The sequence below is a fragment of the Anabrus simplex genome, chromosome 6 (assembly GCF_040414725.1).
Source record: "Anabrus simplex isolate iqAnaSimp1 chromosome 6, ASM4041472v1, whole genome shotgun sequence".
NCBI lineage: Eukaryota > Metazoa > Arthropoda > Insecta > Orthoptera > Tettigoniidae > Anabrus > Anabrus simplex.
In genome coordinates, this window is record NC_090270.1 from 302762936 (window position 1) to 302781235 (window position 18300).

Genomic DNA, 18300 nt, shown 5'->3' on the forward strand with positions numbered 1-18300 from the left:
TTCAAACATAAGGCAAAAGAAACGCAGAAACTTATTACGAAAAAACCAAGGGTTAAAACTTGGAAGTTGCAAGAAGTCCAAATAAAGGAAGAATACAAACTAAGGATTCAGCAGAGTTTGCCGAAGTGTGAAGTAACCAGCGTTAATGAAGAATGGAAGGCCTTCAAAGACACCTTTGTGGGAGAAGCCAAAAACCTATGTGGAGTTACAAGTTCTACCAAAAGAAAAAAGAAAAGAAAAAAGAAAAAAGAAGACACCATGGTGGAATGATAGAGTGAAAACAGCGGTGAAAGAAAGAAACCAAATAAAGAAGGCACTGGACAAGGAAAAACAAAAACAGGGACAAGAACGAAATGAACAAGAAATACAAAGACTTCAAGGAGTATACAGCAACAAGAAACTTGCTGTAAAGAACATTGTAAGGGAAGAAAAAGAGAAGAAATGGAATGAGTTTGCAGACAAACTGGAAGAGGACAGTAGAGGAAATATGAAATTGCTATACAGAGTAGTGAAAAACAAGCGAAGGGATCAAGAGACCATAAAAGCAATAGAACGTGATGATGGAACTCTGGCACAAGAAGAGGGAGAAATTAAACAAGAACTAAAGATCTATTTCGAAAAGCTGCTGAATGGAGATACAGAAAACATAACGGATAGAGGAGAGCCAAGTCGAGGAACCACAACTGAACCACCAATTACATGGCTTGAGGTTGAAAATGCGCTCAAGAGCATGAAGAAAGGAAAGGCAGTGGGCATAGATGAACTAAGTGCAGATATGCTGAAAGCAGCGGGAGTTCCAGGAATCCAATGGCTCTATAGACTGCTCAACAAGATATGGGAGGAAAATACTATTCCTGAGGACTGGAAGATGGGCATCATTGTACCTCTGTTCAAGAAAGGAAGCCGACGAAAATGTACTAATTACCGTGGTATCACACTACTGTCTCATGTCCTGAAAATATTGGAAAAAATAATAGAGACCAGAATCAGAGATATTGTTGAACCAATTTTGGAAGAAGAGCAGTATGGTTTCAGACCAGGAAGGTCAACTACAGACCTTATATTTGCAATTAGGATGCTAATGGAAAAATACTGGGAGAAGAACAAGCCTTTATTTCTAATATTTTTGGACATTGAGAAAGCATACGATAGTGTACCAAGGGAAAGAATTTGGCAATGCATGAAAGAACTTCAAGTGCGAGACAGACTCATAGACAAAGTGAAAATGTTGTATAGTGGGAACAAAAGCTGTATTCAAGTAGGATGTGGTTTGTCGGACTGGTTTGAAACAAAGAGAGGAGTGCAGCAGGGCAGCTCATTGTCACCACTTCTATTTATTATTGTAATGGATGTAGTAATGAAATCTATTAAAAGGAAAGAACATGGAGTATCAAAGCCTTCACATTTGCAGATGATGTTGCGATCTGGAGTGACTCACAAGAGGAATTGGGAGAGAGAATACAAAGCTGGAATCAGGAGTTTAAGAAATATGGTTTAAACATCAGCAAGACCAAGATGGTGGTGATGAAAGTGTATGGGCAAGGAGCAGAACCAATAGTTATGTTAAATGAAGCTCAACTGGACAGCGTTCCAGTTTTCAAATACTTGGGTGGCGTTATATCAAATGACAACCTAGCAAAACATGAGGTGAACAATCGAATCAATAAGGCAACACAATTTTACCACCAGGTAAGACACCTGCTGTGGGATGAGCAAATACCCATGAAAACAAAAATGACATTGTACAAGTCCTATTATACACCAATTCTTACATACAGTCTCGAAACCACAACACTGACCAATAGAGATAATTCCAAACTTCAGGCAGCTGAAATGAAATTCCTACGCACTATGATCCAGAAAACCAGGAAAGACAAGATTAGGAATGAGAAAATTAGAGAAGAAGTAGGAATAGATGATTCTCTCCTCAATAAGATTCAGATATCAAGACTGAAGTGGTTTGGTCACATGAAGAGGATGCCAGTAAACAGAACTGCAAGGAAGGAATTTGACAGAAAGGTAGAAGGAAGACGACCCGTGGGAAGGCCACGAAGGAAATGGATAGATTTAGTTAAGAGCGATGTACTGCTGAGAGGTCATGACTGGGACAAGTTGGTGGAGGAAGAATGGTACAAGGACAGGATGAGATGGAGGAGGCTCATATACCACACCCGGGAAAATGGAGATGGTTTAGGATGATGATGATGATTCAATTTACTTTAACTTTCCAATTACAGGCAATCATACCTCCGAGACTTATGCAATTATGATAATCCTTATTGGCAGCAAACCAAATCACATAATATCAATCTTTAATAAGATACCGTCTAGTCAAATCAGTATACTTGCAATTAATGATAACATCAAGAGGACATAATGATAAGTGAACAACAGTGCACAAGGAAGATTTTAAACTACGACCTTGCAAGAACGTAAAGTTTTTCTTAATGAGAACATTATAACATTTTGACATTCACAATATCATCCTCACTTCAGTTCTAAATATTTTTAACTACTTTTTGTAATGTCAATTTTAGCAATCTACTGAAAGTGATCCAATTAGGATTAGTTGTGACAAATGTAAAATTTAAGTTTTTAAATTCACATTAACCATAAGGTATTGAATATGGAGGATATTGTTCAACAATAAAACATTGTTATAGTGATTTAAAGAATATTAGTCATTCAGTATTTTTAATGGGCTTAATACATTGTTTCCTATTTTGAAAAATGTTATAAAAGTAACCTACAGGTACCTAATTATGCAGAAGGACACTACAAATGATTTGGCCAAAGAAATGTATCAAACAATGAAAAAGACATGCATTATGAACCCTGGAAGTTACCTCCCTGCGTGGCTAGTAATATAATTATTCTGACACGACTAGACAAATGTTAAATGTGAGAGGACATTGTGATGGATATACTAGTACAATAATGAATCCCCGTCTAAGTGCAAAATGATGTGATATTGACTTCTTTTAAGACAGACAGCAGTTGGAGAGACGATAAACACACAGCAAACAATGTATGAAGATGTGGACATTGTTTTTGTTTTGTTTGTGTTTTTAGTTTGTCATCTTCTCATTTTATATCTCCCCCTTTCCACATTAACCTTTCATTGTGTTTATTCTATTGTGTGTTCCTTTCCATGTTCATGATCTTATTTGCCACTTGTGTGTGCTTGTCTATTACTCACCTGCCATTGTGTTTACCTTTTGTGTGTATCTACCCACTTCCCATCTTGTATTAGTATGTTCATTCCCTGTACGCTCTTCCCCCCCGCCCCCCTTCTTTTTACACATAGTTTACGCCCCCATTGGAGCACTTTAATCAGTTATATACATTAAAGTCTAATAGTATTAAATAGAGTCAGCCTCTTCTTCTGCTCCCAAAACTCCTTCATCCTGTCGGACCTGGTTGCCCTTTGGTTGTCAGTAATGGTATACTTCCTTCATTCAAATGTTATGAGTTTGAATCGCAAGTGTTTATTCCTTAGAATTCTCTTCTCTTCTCTGCCTTCAATTTGGAGCATTGATAAATTGAATTCTTCCAAATCATTTATGATTTCTGTGAACCAAGTGTTCTTTGTTTTGTTTTTCCAGAAGTAACTAAATAACTGCTTCACTAGACAGGTTTCTGGCAGTCTGAATATATGACAAAAAAGGCAATTCTCCTTTTCTGCATTGTATCTATTATTGATTCGCTTTCACGATATACCACTTCATTAAGTAATAAACTCCATTGGCCATCAACTTGGTGTTTCTTATTGATGATTGTCCTGATGATTCTTCTATTTACTTTCTGCAATTAATCGTTTGTTGATTTAGTGTTCAACTTGAAGTGTGTTTCACTAGCATAAGTTGCTTCAGGTTTTACAATGTCAAAATTTAGAATTCATGGAGGGAGATTTTTTAAATATTCATCACATACAAATTCTGAAGTGTAAACTTAATGTTTAGCTCCCAAAGTTTTTTTTTTTACAAGTTGCTTTATATTGCACTGACACGGCTAGGTCTTGAGGGTGATACTAACTCCCAAAGTAATCTTCTTCTTCTTTTCATACTGCTTTTTCCCACATCTATGGGGTCGCAGGTGTGAACTGTGTGGCACATGTGGATTTGGCCCTGTTTTACGGTTGGATGCCCTTCATGATGCCAACCCTATATGGAGGGATGTAAGCACTATTGCGTGATTTTGGTGATGGTTGGTAGTGTGGTATGTTGTCTGAATATGAAGAGGAGAGTGTTGGGATGGACACTAACACCCAGTCCTCAAGCCAGAAGAATTAATCAGAAGCTATTAAAATCCCCGACCTAGCCGGGAATTGAACCTGGGACCCTCTGAACTAAAGGCCAGTATGCTGACCATTCAGCCAATGAGTCGGACAACTCCCAAAGTAATCTCTGGTATCTTTATTTAACTTAGTGTACTTTCAAATCAAATCAAAATCTCTTTATTTGCAAATGAGGCGTCTACCTCGGTGGCAAATGGTACACTAAAATACATTGTCAATAAAATACATTGTCAGCACTGATAATCACATTTACATATTAAAAAATGGGTTAAATTTGAAACTTACGTTGTTAAGCAATACTATCTTGTCTGAGCCTTGCAAGTATTGCACTTGATGAGTCACCAACACACGGGTTTTGTCTCGTAGGAACATCTTGATACATTCCTCAAACAAATGTTTTCCCACATGAGAGTCTACAGCAGACAGAGGATCATCCAGCAGATAGACATCTGCATCACGGTACACTGCTCTGTGAAGCAAAACCATAGCATGTTGATGGAGTAGTGGAGTAGGACTTAACTACCCGACTATCTTTCTTTGACTGGTTTTAAACAGGAATGCAAACCTTTACCGTGCAAATATAAGGGAAAAAACAGTTGTCTTGATTTGTTGTCCAATCCTCATATATACTGAAAATAAAATTTCAAAAAAAAATAAACATATACCTGGCAAGGCTGATCCTGGCTTGCTGACCTCCACTGAGAGCTATGCCTCTCTCTCCAACCAGTGTGCGGTCCCCATAAGGAAACCCTTCAATATCTTCATGGAGTGCGCAGGCATTGATCACCTGGCGGTACCTGTCAGCAGAGAAGGGCAGCCCAAACAAGATGTTGTCAAGCACAGTGCCGTTGAACACCCATGGCTTCTGGCTGCTATACGAGAGTCTTCCCGACACCGAGGCTGAACCTTCAGTCAGTGGTAGCTCGCCCATCATCACGTGAAGTAAGGATGACTGTTGGCACAAACAAGGGACAAGGATTATTTCTATCCTTGATGTATCCACAAAGACGCACACAAAATGCTGTCAGTTATGTACACTGTTTTATTTACAAGTTGTTTACACATATTCACACGCACTGATAAACTTCCATCTTGAAACAAAACATTATTTTTTTAAAATTTACAATTGGTTTTATGTTGCACCGACACAGATAAGTCTCATGGCGACGATTGGATAGGAAAGGCCTAGGAGTGGGGAGGAACCGGTCGTGGCCTTAATTAAGGTACAGCCCCAGCATTTGCCTGGTGTGAAAATGGGAAACCACAGAACACCATCTTCAGGGTTGCCGACAGTGGTGTTCGAACCCACTACACTCGGCTAACACGACTTCCACACAAGTTTCATTAAAACAACATACAATAGAGGGAAATTTGATTGATCCACCTTTTTTCAATTCATAATATGTTGTTAATATAATCACAACATTACCGGTTTCGGTGTCTGTGGACACCATCATCAGCTGAAACAGGTCGTATGAACAAAGATATACAAGTATCTAGTACATATAATAGACCCTTAGTAAGAAGTGATGTTAATAGGATGAAGTAAAAATACAATGCTTAAAAGAATATAAACAAGTTATGTGCTTGTTGGTCAAAGTATAAAATGAAAGTGAAGATATTAACAAATGTTTATAGACTTGATCACTTTGGAATGGTTAGAAAGTCTCATTATAAGTTAAAAACTTCATTTTCCCGTATTGAACTGAGATTCACAATTAGAATTACAGGAAGGTTCAACCTTTTCAATACAAAATGTGTTGTACAGGTGTTCACAACATATTCTTTATTATATTATTAGTACCGGTTTCGACGCTTAATGCGTCATCATCAGCTAAAAATCACAAGTGGGCAAAGTACATATCACAAAAGTTGTATAAATAATTCTTACATGGCAAAATACAAATGATAGACTGCTTGCTTTTCTCCTTAAAGGGTAAAAGAAAAATGAGTAAAATATGATGATATAATGTGACACATAAAAGCGTTATAGTCTAATAAAATAGGTGAGTATTGTGCAATAAAATTGGTCTGATGATTGAAATAAAAATCTGAATGTGATAATAAAATGATGTAGTAAAATTGTCCACTCTTCTGTTGTTGTTCAATTGAGACACATAAGTCCGGGTCTGATGTTATGTGAGGTTGGCAAGACCATCAAAAGGTTTTTGTCTAAGGCCGGGACACCTGATGTTAAGCGATTGAATAAGGTTGATCTTTAAAGTTGTCTCAGCTCAACAAGGGTGGTGAATCTTGTTCAGCGTGCTGTGTGTGTAGTGTGAGAAGAGTTCTGGACAAGTGAAATGTTGCAGAAAAAAAAAACACACCACAATTCTGTAATGAAATGAAAGATAAAAAACAGCGAACCTCAAACCTTCTCCACTACCATTTGCAGGAATTTTGATTTAACTCTATTTAGGCTGCCTGAATGTCAGTTTCTTGTAGATGTTGACATTGTATTACATGAGTAAACGTCAGTGGAAGTAATTTTGAGCTCATTTTCATATAAAGATGTCTGTTGCTGTGTGAAATGGACCTGAAAATGGAGATCAAGGAGGACCCTGTCTGCCTTGAAGGCACAGTTCCGAATTGGATTGAGAACTTTTTGGCCACATATCTACTTTCTCTTTGCCTGCAATATGATCCATTTCTTTGAGTACCTCATAAATGATGGCTTCTTTTTATGAGTTGATGTTACAAGCCACCATCAAACTTACTTATATTACTTTATTATCAATACTCTGTGGAAGGACTGCATCCTACATTAGTTTTTGGATGTCCATGTTTTATTTTCACCTAGTGTTTAGCAGTGCTCCAATCGTCGCCATTATATGTACTACATACTTGTATACCTTTGGTCATACAACCTGTTTCAGCTGATGATGGTGTCCATAGACACCGAAACTGGTAATGAATAAAAATGTTGTGATTGTATTAACAACATATTATGTATTGAAAAAAGGTGGATCAATAAAATTTCCCTCTATTGTATATTATCTACTATCTATTATCTACTTTCAATACAGACCAGATAAAAAGTTTTTAATGTTGAATCATTAAAACAACTCAATTCAATCTTCAAGACTGCCTCTTTATATAAGTTTCCTAGCCAGGCTTCTAGAAGAATATGACACAATATGTTTTCTCGTAGTTTCAAGAGTCTCCAATAGCTTATTTTCAAGGTAAGGAACTTTCTACGTAATTCTAGTTGCACATAGCATTGTTCTGGACTAATTACAGTGTGTTGCACAATATTGCAGTGGATTATATATCATATATACAGGTAATAATAAATTGTATACTATTAATTACATGTTCTTACATTAAATAAACTCATATTAATATATATAGGGGCTACAGCAGATGTTTCATGACATAACCTCACAAATAATATGATCATGTAATAAATATTTAACAAATAATAACACTAATACTAATAGATGCAAACAACTTCATAGCCACAGCTCACAAGTAATAATAATAATAATAATAATAATAATAATAATAATAATAATAATAATAATAATAATAATAATAATAATAATAATAATAATAATAATAATAATAATAATAATAATAATAATAATAATAATAAATATTTCCATTAATTACCCATGGTTAACGAATATTGTTTCCAAGTTATATTAGTCTGTTACACTTGCATCATCCTTAGCATGTTGAATTCCAGCCTTTTTATACCCCTAATTTCAAAAAACCCTGGGTTATTAAGACTATTTCAAATGGTTCTATACATGAATTTTGTGAAATTAAAAAAAAACAATTACCATATTCTGAAAGAACAGGATCAAAGCTGATTTAGTTATTGAAAAAAAAAAAGTAAAATTATGATAAGGAAATGATCAGCATGACAAGAGTCATCAGAATTGCTGTATTTATCACTTCTTCTATGGCACTGTCCATTTCATTTTCAGTCTGAAGAACTTGTAGTATTTATGGTTTATTTATGAATAAGTAGATGCAAATATCATGAGAAAGTGCGGAAAACAGTTGCTTCATCTTCTGTCTACATCACGCAAGATTATGTTGCCATGCAATACTTAATGTCTTGTATTTCCTAATTTGTTGATTGATGTTGGCACAAATCTACAGCATCAAAGAGAACAGACCAGTTAAGATGTCTGTGGTAACCCAAACCCAAATTCTGGTTGTACACCAAAACTTTCGACACAGATTTTTTTTTTTCTAATGGTTTAAAGTTGTACTAATACACTGACTGGTTTTGGCAATACAAGGATGGAAAGGGGCCAGGATTGGGATGGCAGCGACCATAGTCATAGTTAAGATACAGTCCCAGCATTTGTATGGTGTGTTTGTTTTGTCAATGGAGCTTCAGAGACCAATGAAATTCAGTTCACATATTCTTCAACAAATCAATTTGTCAACCGTATATTACCGTAATTTGTTTTGTAATCTATACGTAAAATTGTCTTTCTGTCTGTGCTTTTTGAATACCATCTCGATTCTTGGTTTTATATTGGATAGGATCAATATTAGCCTATTGGGTTTGTCTGTTTGTCTGTTTTCTAATTTTCCTACATCTGCAACTGAAGTCCCAATGCCAACAATGCCGAATTTAATGAATCGCATTTCTAAATCACCTGTGTATTGATAAGAGGAAATGCATACATTGGCAACATTATTTTAACTTTGTTACTTACAAATAAACCTTTTCTTTTACAATTTGCTTTACGTCGCACTGACACAGATAGGTCTTATGGCAAACATAGGGTAGGAAAGGGATAGGAGTGAGAAGGAAGTGACCATCTTCAGGCTGCATATAGTAGGGTTCGAACCCACTATCTCCCGAATACAAGCTCACAGCCGTGCACCCCTAACTGCAGGGTCTACTTACTTATACAATTAAAATTTTGAGTCTGTGCCAGTGTTCTCCGTCCTCACACCCAAGATAGCGGGAAGTAAAGACGGAAGTCCACAGACAGGGGTTGCATATCATGTTACGAGCTACCCAGTTGTCTAGTCCTAGTTCTGGTAACATCTAAGCATGTCCCAACATTGAGCTGCAAGAGCACTGAAAATTTGGGCAATAAGGAATCTACCTTTTTAGTAATAAAATTATAACAAGTTAATCAATGTTCTTCCAAACACGCTTTTGAGCATTAACATGAAAGAGACTTAAAAAAGGATTTTATCTCCTCAATTGGAAGCTGACAAATGTATTAATAGTATTTTGGTTAAGGATATATTTTCATTACATCTTATTTAATTCGTTTGTAAAGTTAATTAGTGTTTTTTCAAATATGCTTCCGTGCAGAAGCTAAAAAGACACTTAAAAAAGTCTTTATTTTCTTAATTGGATGAAATTTTTTAAACAATATTTTAATTAAAAACAAGTTTTAATTACCTATCTCTCCAAACACCTCCCACCACCACCACCATCTTCCTTCCCTATCAGACAAAGTCATAAGTTTCCCATGAGAAGAGATCAAGGCTGATATGAGAACTTTCAAATTTTTTATACATAAGGATAAGCAAATGTATCTGATGATGACTGCGAAGCAGTCGAAACATGTACTACTAATGATTTTATAAAATTGCCAAAGCCAAATAAAGGTATCGATCAGGTGGTTGAATAATTCTTTGATTCTTAGATAGGCTTCTATACTCTCATTTATTTGTGCCTCTATTGTAACTAGAGTGTTGTTTATTGTTGCATGCATTTCATAGTCACAATGATTCAGAATATCACAGTCTATTTTTTGCAGCAATTCGCCAAGGGCAAATTGTCATCATTACCCTCATCGACTTGATCTCCAGCTCAAAAGAATTCTATAATAAATAAGACTTTCCACCTTTTTGAGACTATCTATTTGCTTAAAGCAAGCTATCTAGTATTACATGTTTCATTCCTTAAGAACATCCTCAGCTACTTATTTCATTGCTTAGGTGAAATTTTTTTTACAAAGAATTATAATCATTTAAAAATCATCTTAAAGTGGTACTTAATTATATTTAAAATAAAACTAATAAGGAAAGTGTGGGAGAAGGTAAATATAGTATCAAAAAGGTGGAAAGTCTTATTTATTATAGAATTCTTTTGATCACACATTTTGATATGGACCATGAAGCTGATTACTTGTAATGATCTCCAGCTTCAGAACGTTCAAGTGGCAATAGATATCTTAAAATACAATTGGTTCTTAGAAAATCATTATCCAAACTAAGGTAGAACTAAGGTAGAACTAAGGTAGAAGCATCTATGTTTGTTGTATTATCCAAGGCTGAAAAACACTTTCCTTACCAGGAATATATAGCGTCACAGAATGAAACCAATGTCGCTACAACAAAGTTCTACTGTGTATCATTAACAGTAATGTGATGAAATAAATGATCTGATACCTTTTCCTAAGATTGTTTCTTCTGTATCTAAGTTTCAATTACTAAATGAACAAAATTTGAATATTTAAGTAGAAGTTTTTTGTTTACCTTGCCTGAACCAACTGGTCCAGTTATGACACACAGGTGACCTCTTGGCACTTTCAGATTTATATCTGATAGACAAGCAACTCCTGAAGACCACTCTGCTTTGCCTTTCTCTATGAGCACTCCATCATTAGTGATACAGAATCGAGGAACTGTCACTCTCTCATCTTGCAGCAAGAATTCCTAGAAAATAGAACAAATGCCAGTTATTTTCAGAATTATAACATGCTTCAGGTCAGTCAGTCTTCATCAAATGTTCCTTCATTTGTACTGATTTTTTTTTCTTTCTGGTGATATAAGATCACAGAGACAGGTTTTTGGCAACAAGGGATGGCAATATACAATATTAAATAGAAGGATCCACCTTACAATACTCCGTTGTTAAGTTGAACCAAATAGAGGTTACAACCTTTTCATATGGAACCGGTTTAACATATTTGAAGTGTCATCATCAGCCAATTAGCAAAGCAGTGCAAAAATTAAGTCATAAAGGCCAAAAAATAACTAACACAGTGATCACAGGCAAAAAATTAACACTATTTCATGCCGAAGCAATTCCACTTGATGTTCATAACACAATGATCACAGTCGAAAGAGTAAAAAGAACACCACTATTTCGTGCCAAAACAAATGCAGTTGAAGTTCATAAGCAGGTCTAGAACAATCCTGTTAGGCCGCATTCACATATGAAGATGTAGATGATGTTGTATTTGAGATCAATAACGAGTTAAAGAACTTGTTCTAAAATGCAAACTTGAAAGATAACTCATTATGAAATTGAACTTGTGATATGCAGTTATGTATAGTTGTTGCTAGGCAGGTCTTGTAGGCATTTGTTCCTCCGGCCGAAGAGTAAAAGGTGATGTAATTGAAGTCTTAGGAAAACAGTGTAGGACTAAATTTCGACAATTCGAAGCGGATATATAAATTTTAAAAATAATTTAAATCGTTAAATAGAATAAAATCAAATAAAAAATAGGAAGAAATTTTAAAAGAAATTACAATGTGAGGCTCAACTCGAAACAGCTTGCCGTGGTGATTGATAAATGAATGGGAGATGATAAATAGAGAAAAGGATGGGGAATAATGAGCACTTATTAGAGGATGGGAGGGAAAGGAAAAAAATGGAGGGGAGGGGTATCTAAGGAGGATCATGGGGGTGTTGCGGAAGGGAGAAGTGGCATGAGAGGGTATTGTGTAAATTGTGAAAGATTGAATGCTTGCTTGTTGACTTCAGGTTATTTAAAATGGAGATAAGAAAATCGAAAAGGGCATTGGGCTTCTCAGAAATATCATTCAGGTTAAGATTTGGATTTTCAGTGATGTCTAGGAGAGGGCCTTTATGTAGAGTGCTGAGAATGTCAATATCCTGGTCTATTGTAGTGAAAATATGTTTCGTGTCATGTATATGTTGCCCCACTGCCGAAAATCTGTTGTATTTTATTGCATTAACATGTTCAAAGTACCTAATTTTGAAGTTACGACCAGTTTGACCTATGTAAGAAGAGTTACAGTTGTTGCACTTAAAACGGTATACGCTTGATTTAGAAAAGACACTTGTTTTATTTAAGGAGTTGGAGTTATATAATAATTCAAGGTTTCTATTATTAGTTTGAAAAATAAATCATGGTACTGTGTTTTTTGAAGACATTAACAATACTGGAGGCATTTATATTGAATGTGAATGTGGAGTAAACTGTTTTATACACCTCGACCAGTTTTTCAATCCAAATCTTAACCTGAATGATATTTCTGAGAAGCCCAATGCCCTTTTTGATTTTCTTATCTCCATTTTAAATAACCTGAAGTCAACAAGCAAGCATTCAATCTTTCACAATTTACACAATACCCTCTCATGCCACTTCTCCCTTCCGCAACACCCCCATGGTCCTCCTTAGATACCCCTTCCCATTTTTTTCCTTTCCCTCCCATCCTCAAATAAGTGCTCATTATTCCCCATCCTTTTCTCTATTTATCATCTCCCATTCATTTATCAATCACCACGGCAAGCTGTTTCGAGTTGAGCCTCACATTGTAATTTCTTTTTAAAATTTCTTATTTTTTAATATATATTTTTATTTGGTTTTATTCTTTTTAATGATTTAAATTATTTTTAAAATTTATATATCCGCTTCAAATTGTTGAAATTTAGTCCTACACTGTTTCCCTAAGACTTCAATTACATCACCTTTTACTCTTCGGCCGGAGGAACAATTGCCTACAAGAGCTGCCTAGCAAAAACTATACATAACTGCATATCACAAGTTCAATTTCATAATGAGTTATCCTTCAAGTTTGCATTTTAGAACAAGTCCTTTAACTCGTTATCGATCTCAAACACAACATCTTCTTACATCTTCATACGTGAATGCGGCATAACAGGATTGTACTAGACCTGCTTATGAACTTCAACTGCATTTGTTTTGGCACGAAATAGTGGTGTTCTTTTTACTCTTTTGACTGTGATCATTGTGTTATGAACATCAACTGGAATTGCTTCGGCATGAAATAGTGTTAATTTTTTGCCTGTGATCACTGTGTTAGTTGTTTTTAGACCTTTATGACTTAATTTTTGCACTGCTTTGCTAATTGGCTGATGATGACACTTCAAATGTGTTGAAACTGGTCTGAAATGAACAGGCTATAACTTCTATTTGGTTCAACTTAACAACGGAGTATTGAAAGGTGGATCCTTCCTTCTATTTAATATTGTATATTTCTCTATTCAATATGGAATAATCATGAAATTTTTAACTTTAAATGAGGGATGGCAACTCAAATATGGAAAAAGTCAAATGTTGCAGTAATTTTAAATATATTGGAGAAATCATCCCCTTTAATGCTTCGGAGAAAGAGGCTCTGAAATATCAGGCTAAATGTATGGAAATAGCTTTTCACCTCTGCAAACCCACTTATCAATCCAGTTCAATCACTTGGTAGGCCAAATACTGCCACTACACCACAGTAGGGTGTCCTGAAGCCTTATATGTTGCTGACTGCTTGATCCTCAGTCACAACAGTGAGATAGAGAGGATCCTGATGAAAGAGAGGAAAGAATGGTGGTGATCATTGTTTTGAGAGGAAGTACAACTAGGCAACCATCATCTATTAATACTAATCAGCAGGGAAGAATGGGAGTGGTCCAACATTTCAAAAAATGAAGATATCAGCCAAAGAAAGACAAGGCCCACAAAGGGCGTGAAAATGAAAGACTCCCTAGGGCTGACGACCTAATACGGTCGGGATTTGAAGTGAATGAGAGTTGACCATGGGAGATCGGATAGGATAGATAAAAGTAAGGAGCATGTCGCAAATAAGTGGAAGCAGTGCCAAGACTCACCTAAGAGCTCCATGTTTACCAAACCATTCTCCCAAGTTAAGAGTCCCAGGGGGCCATTTTAGTGGCCTCTTACAACAGGCAGGGGATACTGTGGGTGTTATTCTACCACCCCCCACCTACAGGGGAGAGAGTAAATTCTTTAGAAAGATTCTCGGCCAATGTCAAAATTCTGAGGGTGAATATCGCCTGAGGTCAAATGTAAAGCTGTAATCTAAATATGAAAAGCTCTCATTTGTTACAAAGAAGCACCATCTTGTATTTTACGGTCATCCGTCTTGAATGTCTAACATAACAGAACATCTCAAAGAATTCTTTGTCCTTTTATGACATGAAAATGTACAATTCTATGGGAAACTGCAATGAAGGAGGATCTGGGTGGTGTCTTTAAGACACTGGTTCAAAAAAGAAATAAGTTCAAGATTTGGGTAATAACAATAATAATCTTATAGCCCAGCGACCATGTTTAGACATTTCAATTTGATGCCATCTGGCTGTCTGCTCGTCAATTTTGACGTTCCGTTTTACTTTAGGCCTACTAGATGACAGACCAAGTAAACCAAATTTCTCTTGGGTGTCTGTGGCTGAGATTTAATTAATTTTGTCGGGTAAACACTGAATGTTTCACCAGAGATCTTTTACATGCCGACATCGTACAACATAGAGTGTCGAATGGACTTCTTTCCACCCTGCAAAAATCCGACTACCTCTGCTGGGTTTGAACCCGCTATCTTGGGATCAGGAGGCCGACACTCTACCACGGATCCACAGAGGCAGCTAAGATTTGGGTAAACGGATTAAAGGATCTTCCAGAAAGAGTGAGAAGATGACCTGATGCAAAGTGGTCCAAACAGCTAACAACTGCAATCTCCATCATGATGAAGGTGTACCGGAAATCCAGAAAGGCTGACAAATGTTAACCATAGTCCTAAGAAGACGAAATGATATGTTAAAAATATATATATATCCTTCAGTTTATCTCAGTGATTTCTGGGGTTGGTAGAGCCACTCAAGGTCATTTTGGTTTTGGCTAGCGGTTAAATGACGGATACTCTTCCTGACACCACATGATTTTTCAGTTGAAAATCTCAACTCAAAATTGACTGGGATTCAAACTTCAGCCTTCCAGGTGGGAAGCCAGCTAAGCCACTGAACTAATCACATCCCCAATAAAATACTTTTTTTTTTTTACAATCTACTTTACATTGCTCTGTTTCCAGTCAACCAACCAGGTCAGGAATGCATATGAATGAAGCTCTTAACTTGTGCCGAGGAAAGGAAATTGTACTGTCAGGCAAGGCCTGTAGCACTCTTCTGGACAGTAATTAATGAATGACAAATGAAACAAAATGATTGCAGAGAGTTGCTGGAATTAAAGAAGATGGAAACCAGATTACCCAGAGAAAGCCTGTCCCACATACACTTTATCCAGCACAAATTGCACATGCAATGACTTGGGTGATATGCTCTATTGGTGGAATAATATCTAATTCCCCCCATGGGAATTTAGAATTACCAACTATTCAGAAATAAGACAGATAGGTCTTATGACAAGGGCTAGAAGTGGGAAGGAACTTCGAAGGTTCGATCCTGGCTCAGTCCGGTGGTATTTGAAAGTGCTCAAATACATCAGCCTCGTGTTGGTAAAAAACTCCTGCGGAACTAAATTCTGGCACCTCGGTGTCTCTGAAAAACATAAAAGTAGTTAGTGGAACCTAAAGCAAATAACATTATTTATTATTATTAGGAGTGGGAAGGACGCTGCTGTGGTCTTAATTAAGGTACAGCCCCAGCATTTGGCTGGTGTGAAAATGGGAAACCATGCAAAACTTTCTTCATGGCTCCTTACAGTGGCGTTCAAACCCACTATCTCATGAATGCAAGCTCACAGTTGTGCGCCCCTAACTGCACGGCCAACTTGCTCGGTAATAATAATAATTAAAGACAGGCACAATATGAAGAAAATTTTGCGGAAATGTGAAATTTATTTAGACTAAATATCAAAGTGTGAAAATATATTTAGTAATATTATGAAATACAATAAATCACAATAATGTTATCTTTTTCATTTATTTTTATTGGATTTCAATCAGTACACAAAAGCCTCATAAAGTTTATCGGTGAATGTATCTCAAGGAAACAGCAGCTGTTATTGTCAGAAGAGAGAGAGAGAATGACAATCTCTCTCTCTCTCTCTCTTTCTCATTACATGTTTGCTATGTTGAGCGCTATTTATGTGTTGTTTCAGCTGGAACTTCATGTTTTCAGATAGCTGCATTAAAAGACAACAAAATATTCAGTCAGTCATTCATTCAGACTTGAAAATGAAAATCACTAGCCTGTTTCCAGTCAACCAAACAGATCAGGAATGCACATGAATGAAGTCCTTAACTTGTGCCGAGGATAAGAAATTGTGCCGTCAGACAAGGCCTGTCGCACTCCTCTGGACAGTAATTAATGAATGACAAATGAAACAAAATGATTGCAGAGAGTTGCTGGAATTAAAGAAGATGGAAACCAGATTATCCAGAGAAAGCCTGTCCCACATGCACTTTATCCAGCACAAATCGCACATGCGGTGACTTGGGTTGAACCACCGGTTATTCAGACTTAATATATGAAATGCAGCACAGTATTTTAAAATATTTGAATGTTGGGAAAATGATGTGATTAAAAAGTATTATAAAAGTGGATTTTAGAAAGCTATGCTCCATAATTTCACTTTTACTGCACTATATGCATGTAACAATCTTCCCATCTGTCTTAAAACAATTGAATTCAGCCACCCAAGGCATGCTGTCTTCACTTTACCACAAAAATTCACAGCTTCACCAGATCACAAAACAACAAATGAATGTCACGTTCTAATGTGACAATATCTCATGCTCTATTCGGTCCGTCCCTCTGACATGGCACAGATAAGGGATATTTGCAGATAGAAAGTGTTGCCTGACTGCTAAGCTGTTGCAATGCATGGAATGTGTCGCTTGGGGTTTTCAAACATGGTTCCTAGAAAACCGCATCAATAGAATACTTGTTCATTGTCAATAAAAATATTAATGGAGGGAAAATTTGTAAATCTTAAAAATTATGAAGATTTTCATGAAATATGTATATTTTACTAAAATATTATGAAAAATGAGAGCCTCCATGGCTCAGGCGGCAGTGCACCGGCCTCTCACTGCTGGAATCCATGGTTCAAATCCGGGTCACTCCATGTGAGATTTGTGCTGGACAAAGCAGAGGCGGGACAGGTTTTTCTCCAGGTACTCTGGTTTTCCCTGTCATATTTCATTCCAGCAACACTCTCCACTATAATTTCATTTCATCTGTCATTCATTAATCATTTCCCCAGAGGAGTGCAACAGGCTTCAGCAGCCAGCGCAATTCCTATCCTCACTGCAAGATGGGGGCTTCATTCATTCCGTTCTTGACCTGGTCGAACGACTGGAAACAGGCTGTGGATTTTCTTCTCATTATGAAATATGAACATTTTTTTGGTGTGCATTCCTATCTAGCCTTCACCTTTCGTAAATATCCTACTTTCAAGAGTACCAACAGCTAAAATGTCATATTGTGCCTGTTTCTAATAATAATAATAATAATAATGATGATGATGATGATGATGATGATGATGATTGGCTTGATATACAGAGTGATCCATATAAACCTGAACTACTTTAATGAGTCATAACATTTGAATCGATAATGGGACACGTGTGCAATTTTGGGAGATGATAATACACAATTGGGAGATTACATGCATACATACATACATACATACATACATACATACATACATACATACATACATACATACATACATACTGTTGAAATATCTTCATTTCTGCTCATTACACCAGTTTAGGTATGCAGATTTTACCATAGAAACACCTGCTTCCTCACACACATCCTTTTATTACGAGTTGTTATCGACAACTGAGCATCACACACTCCAAGCAGTTCAAACGTTCAAAGAACAAAGCAAACGAAGATAAACCACTCGACTAAATTTATATGAGTTACCAACATATAACCTCAATGTTGTTTTCAGTCAATCAGTCAATCAATACTGATCTGCATTTAGGGCAGTCGCCCAGGTGGCAGATTCCCTATCTGTAGTTTTCCTAGCCTTTTCTTAAATGTTTTCAAAGAAATTGGAAATTTATTGAACATCTCCCTTGGTAAGTTATTCCAATCCCTA

At 36.4% G+C, this 18300-nt stretch overlaps 1 protein-coding gene across 3 annotated transcripts in view; it reads right to left on the reverse strand.

Annotated features, from left to right (window-relative positions):
• LOC136876495 (ATP-binding cassette subfamily C member 4) overlaps positions 1–18300 on the reverse strand; it is a 168642-nt gene that overhangs the window by 85690 nt on the left and 64652 nt on the right. For all 3 annotated transcript variants that reach the window (XM_067150499.2, XM_068228455.1, XM_067150498.2), the window contains exons 10-12: positions 10763–10942; positions 4963–5249; positions 4583–4766 (exon numbers count right to left, since the gene is read on the reverse strand). In XM_067150499.2, coding sequence (XP_067006600.2) covers positions 4583–4766; positions 4963–5249; positions 10763–10942 — 651 coding nt within the window. The remainder of the gene's footprint in view (positions 1–4582; positions 4767–4962; positions 5250–10762; positions 10943–18300) is intronic.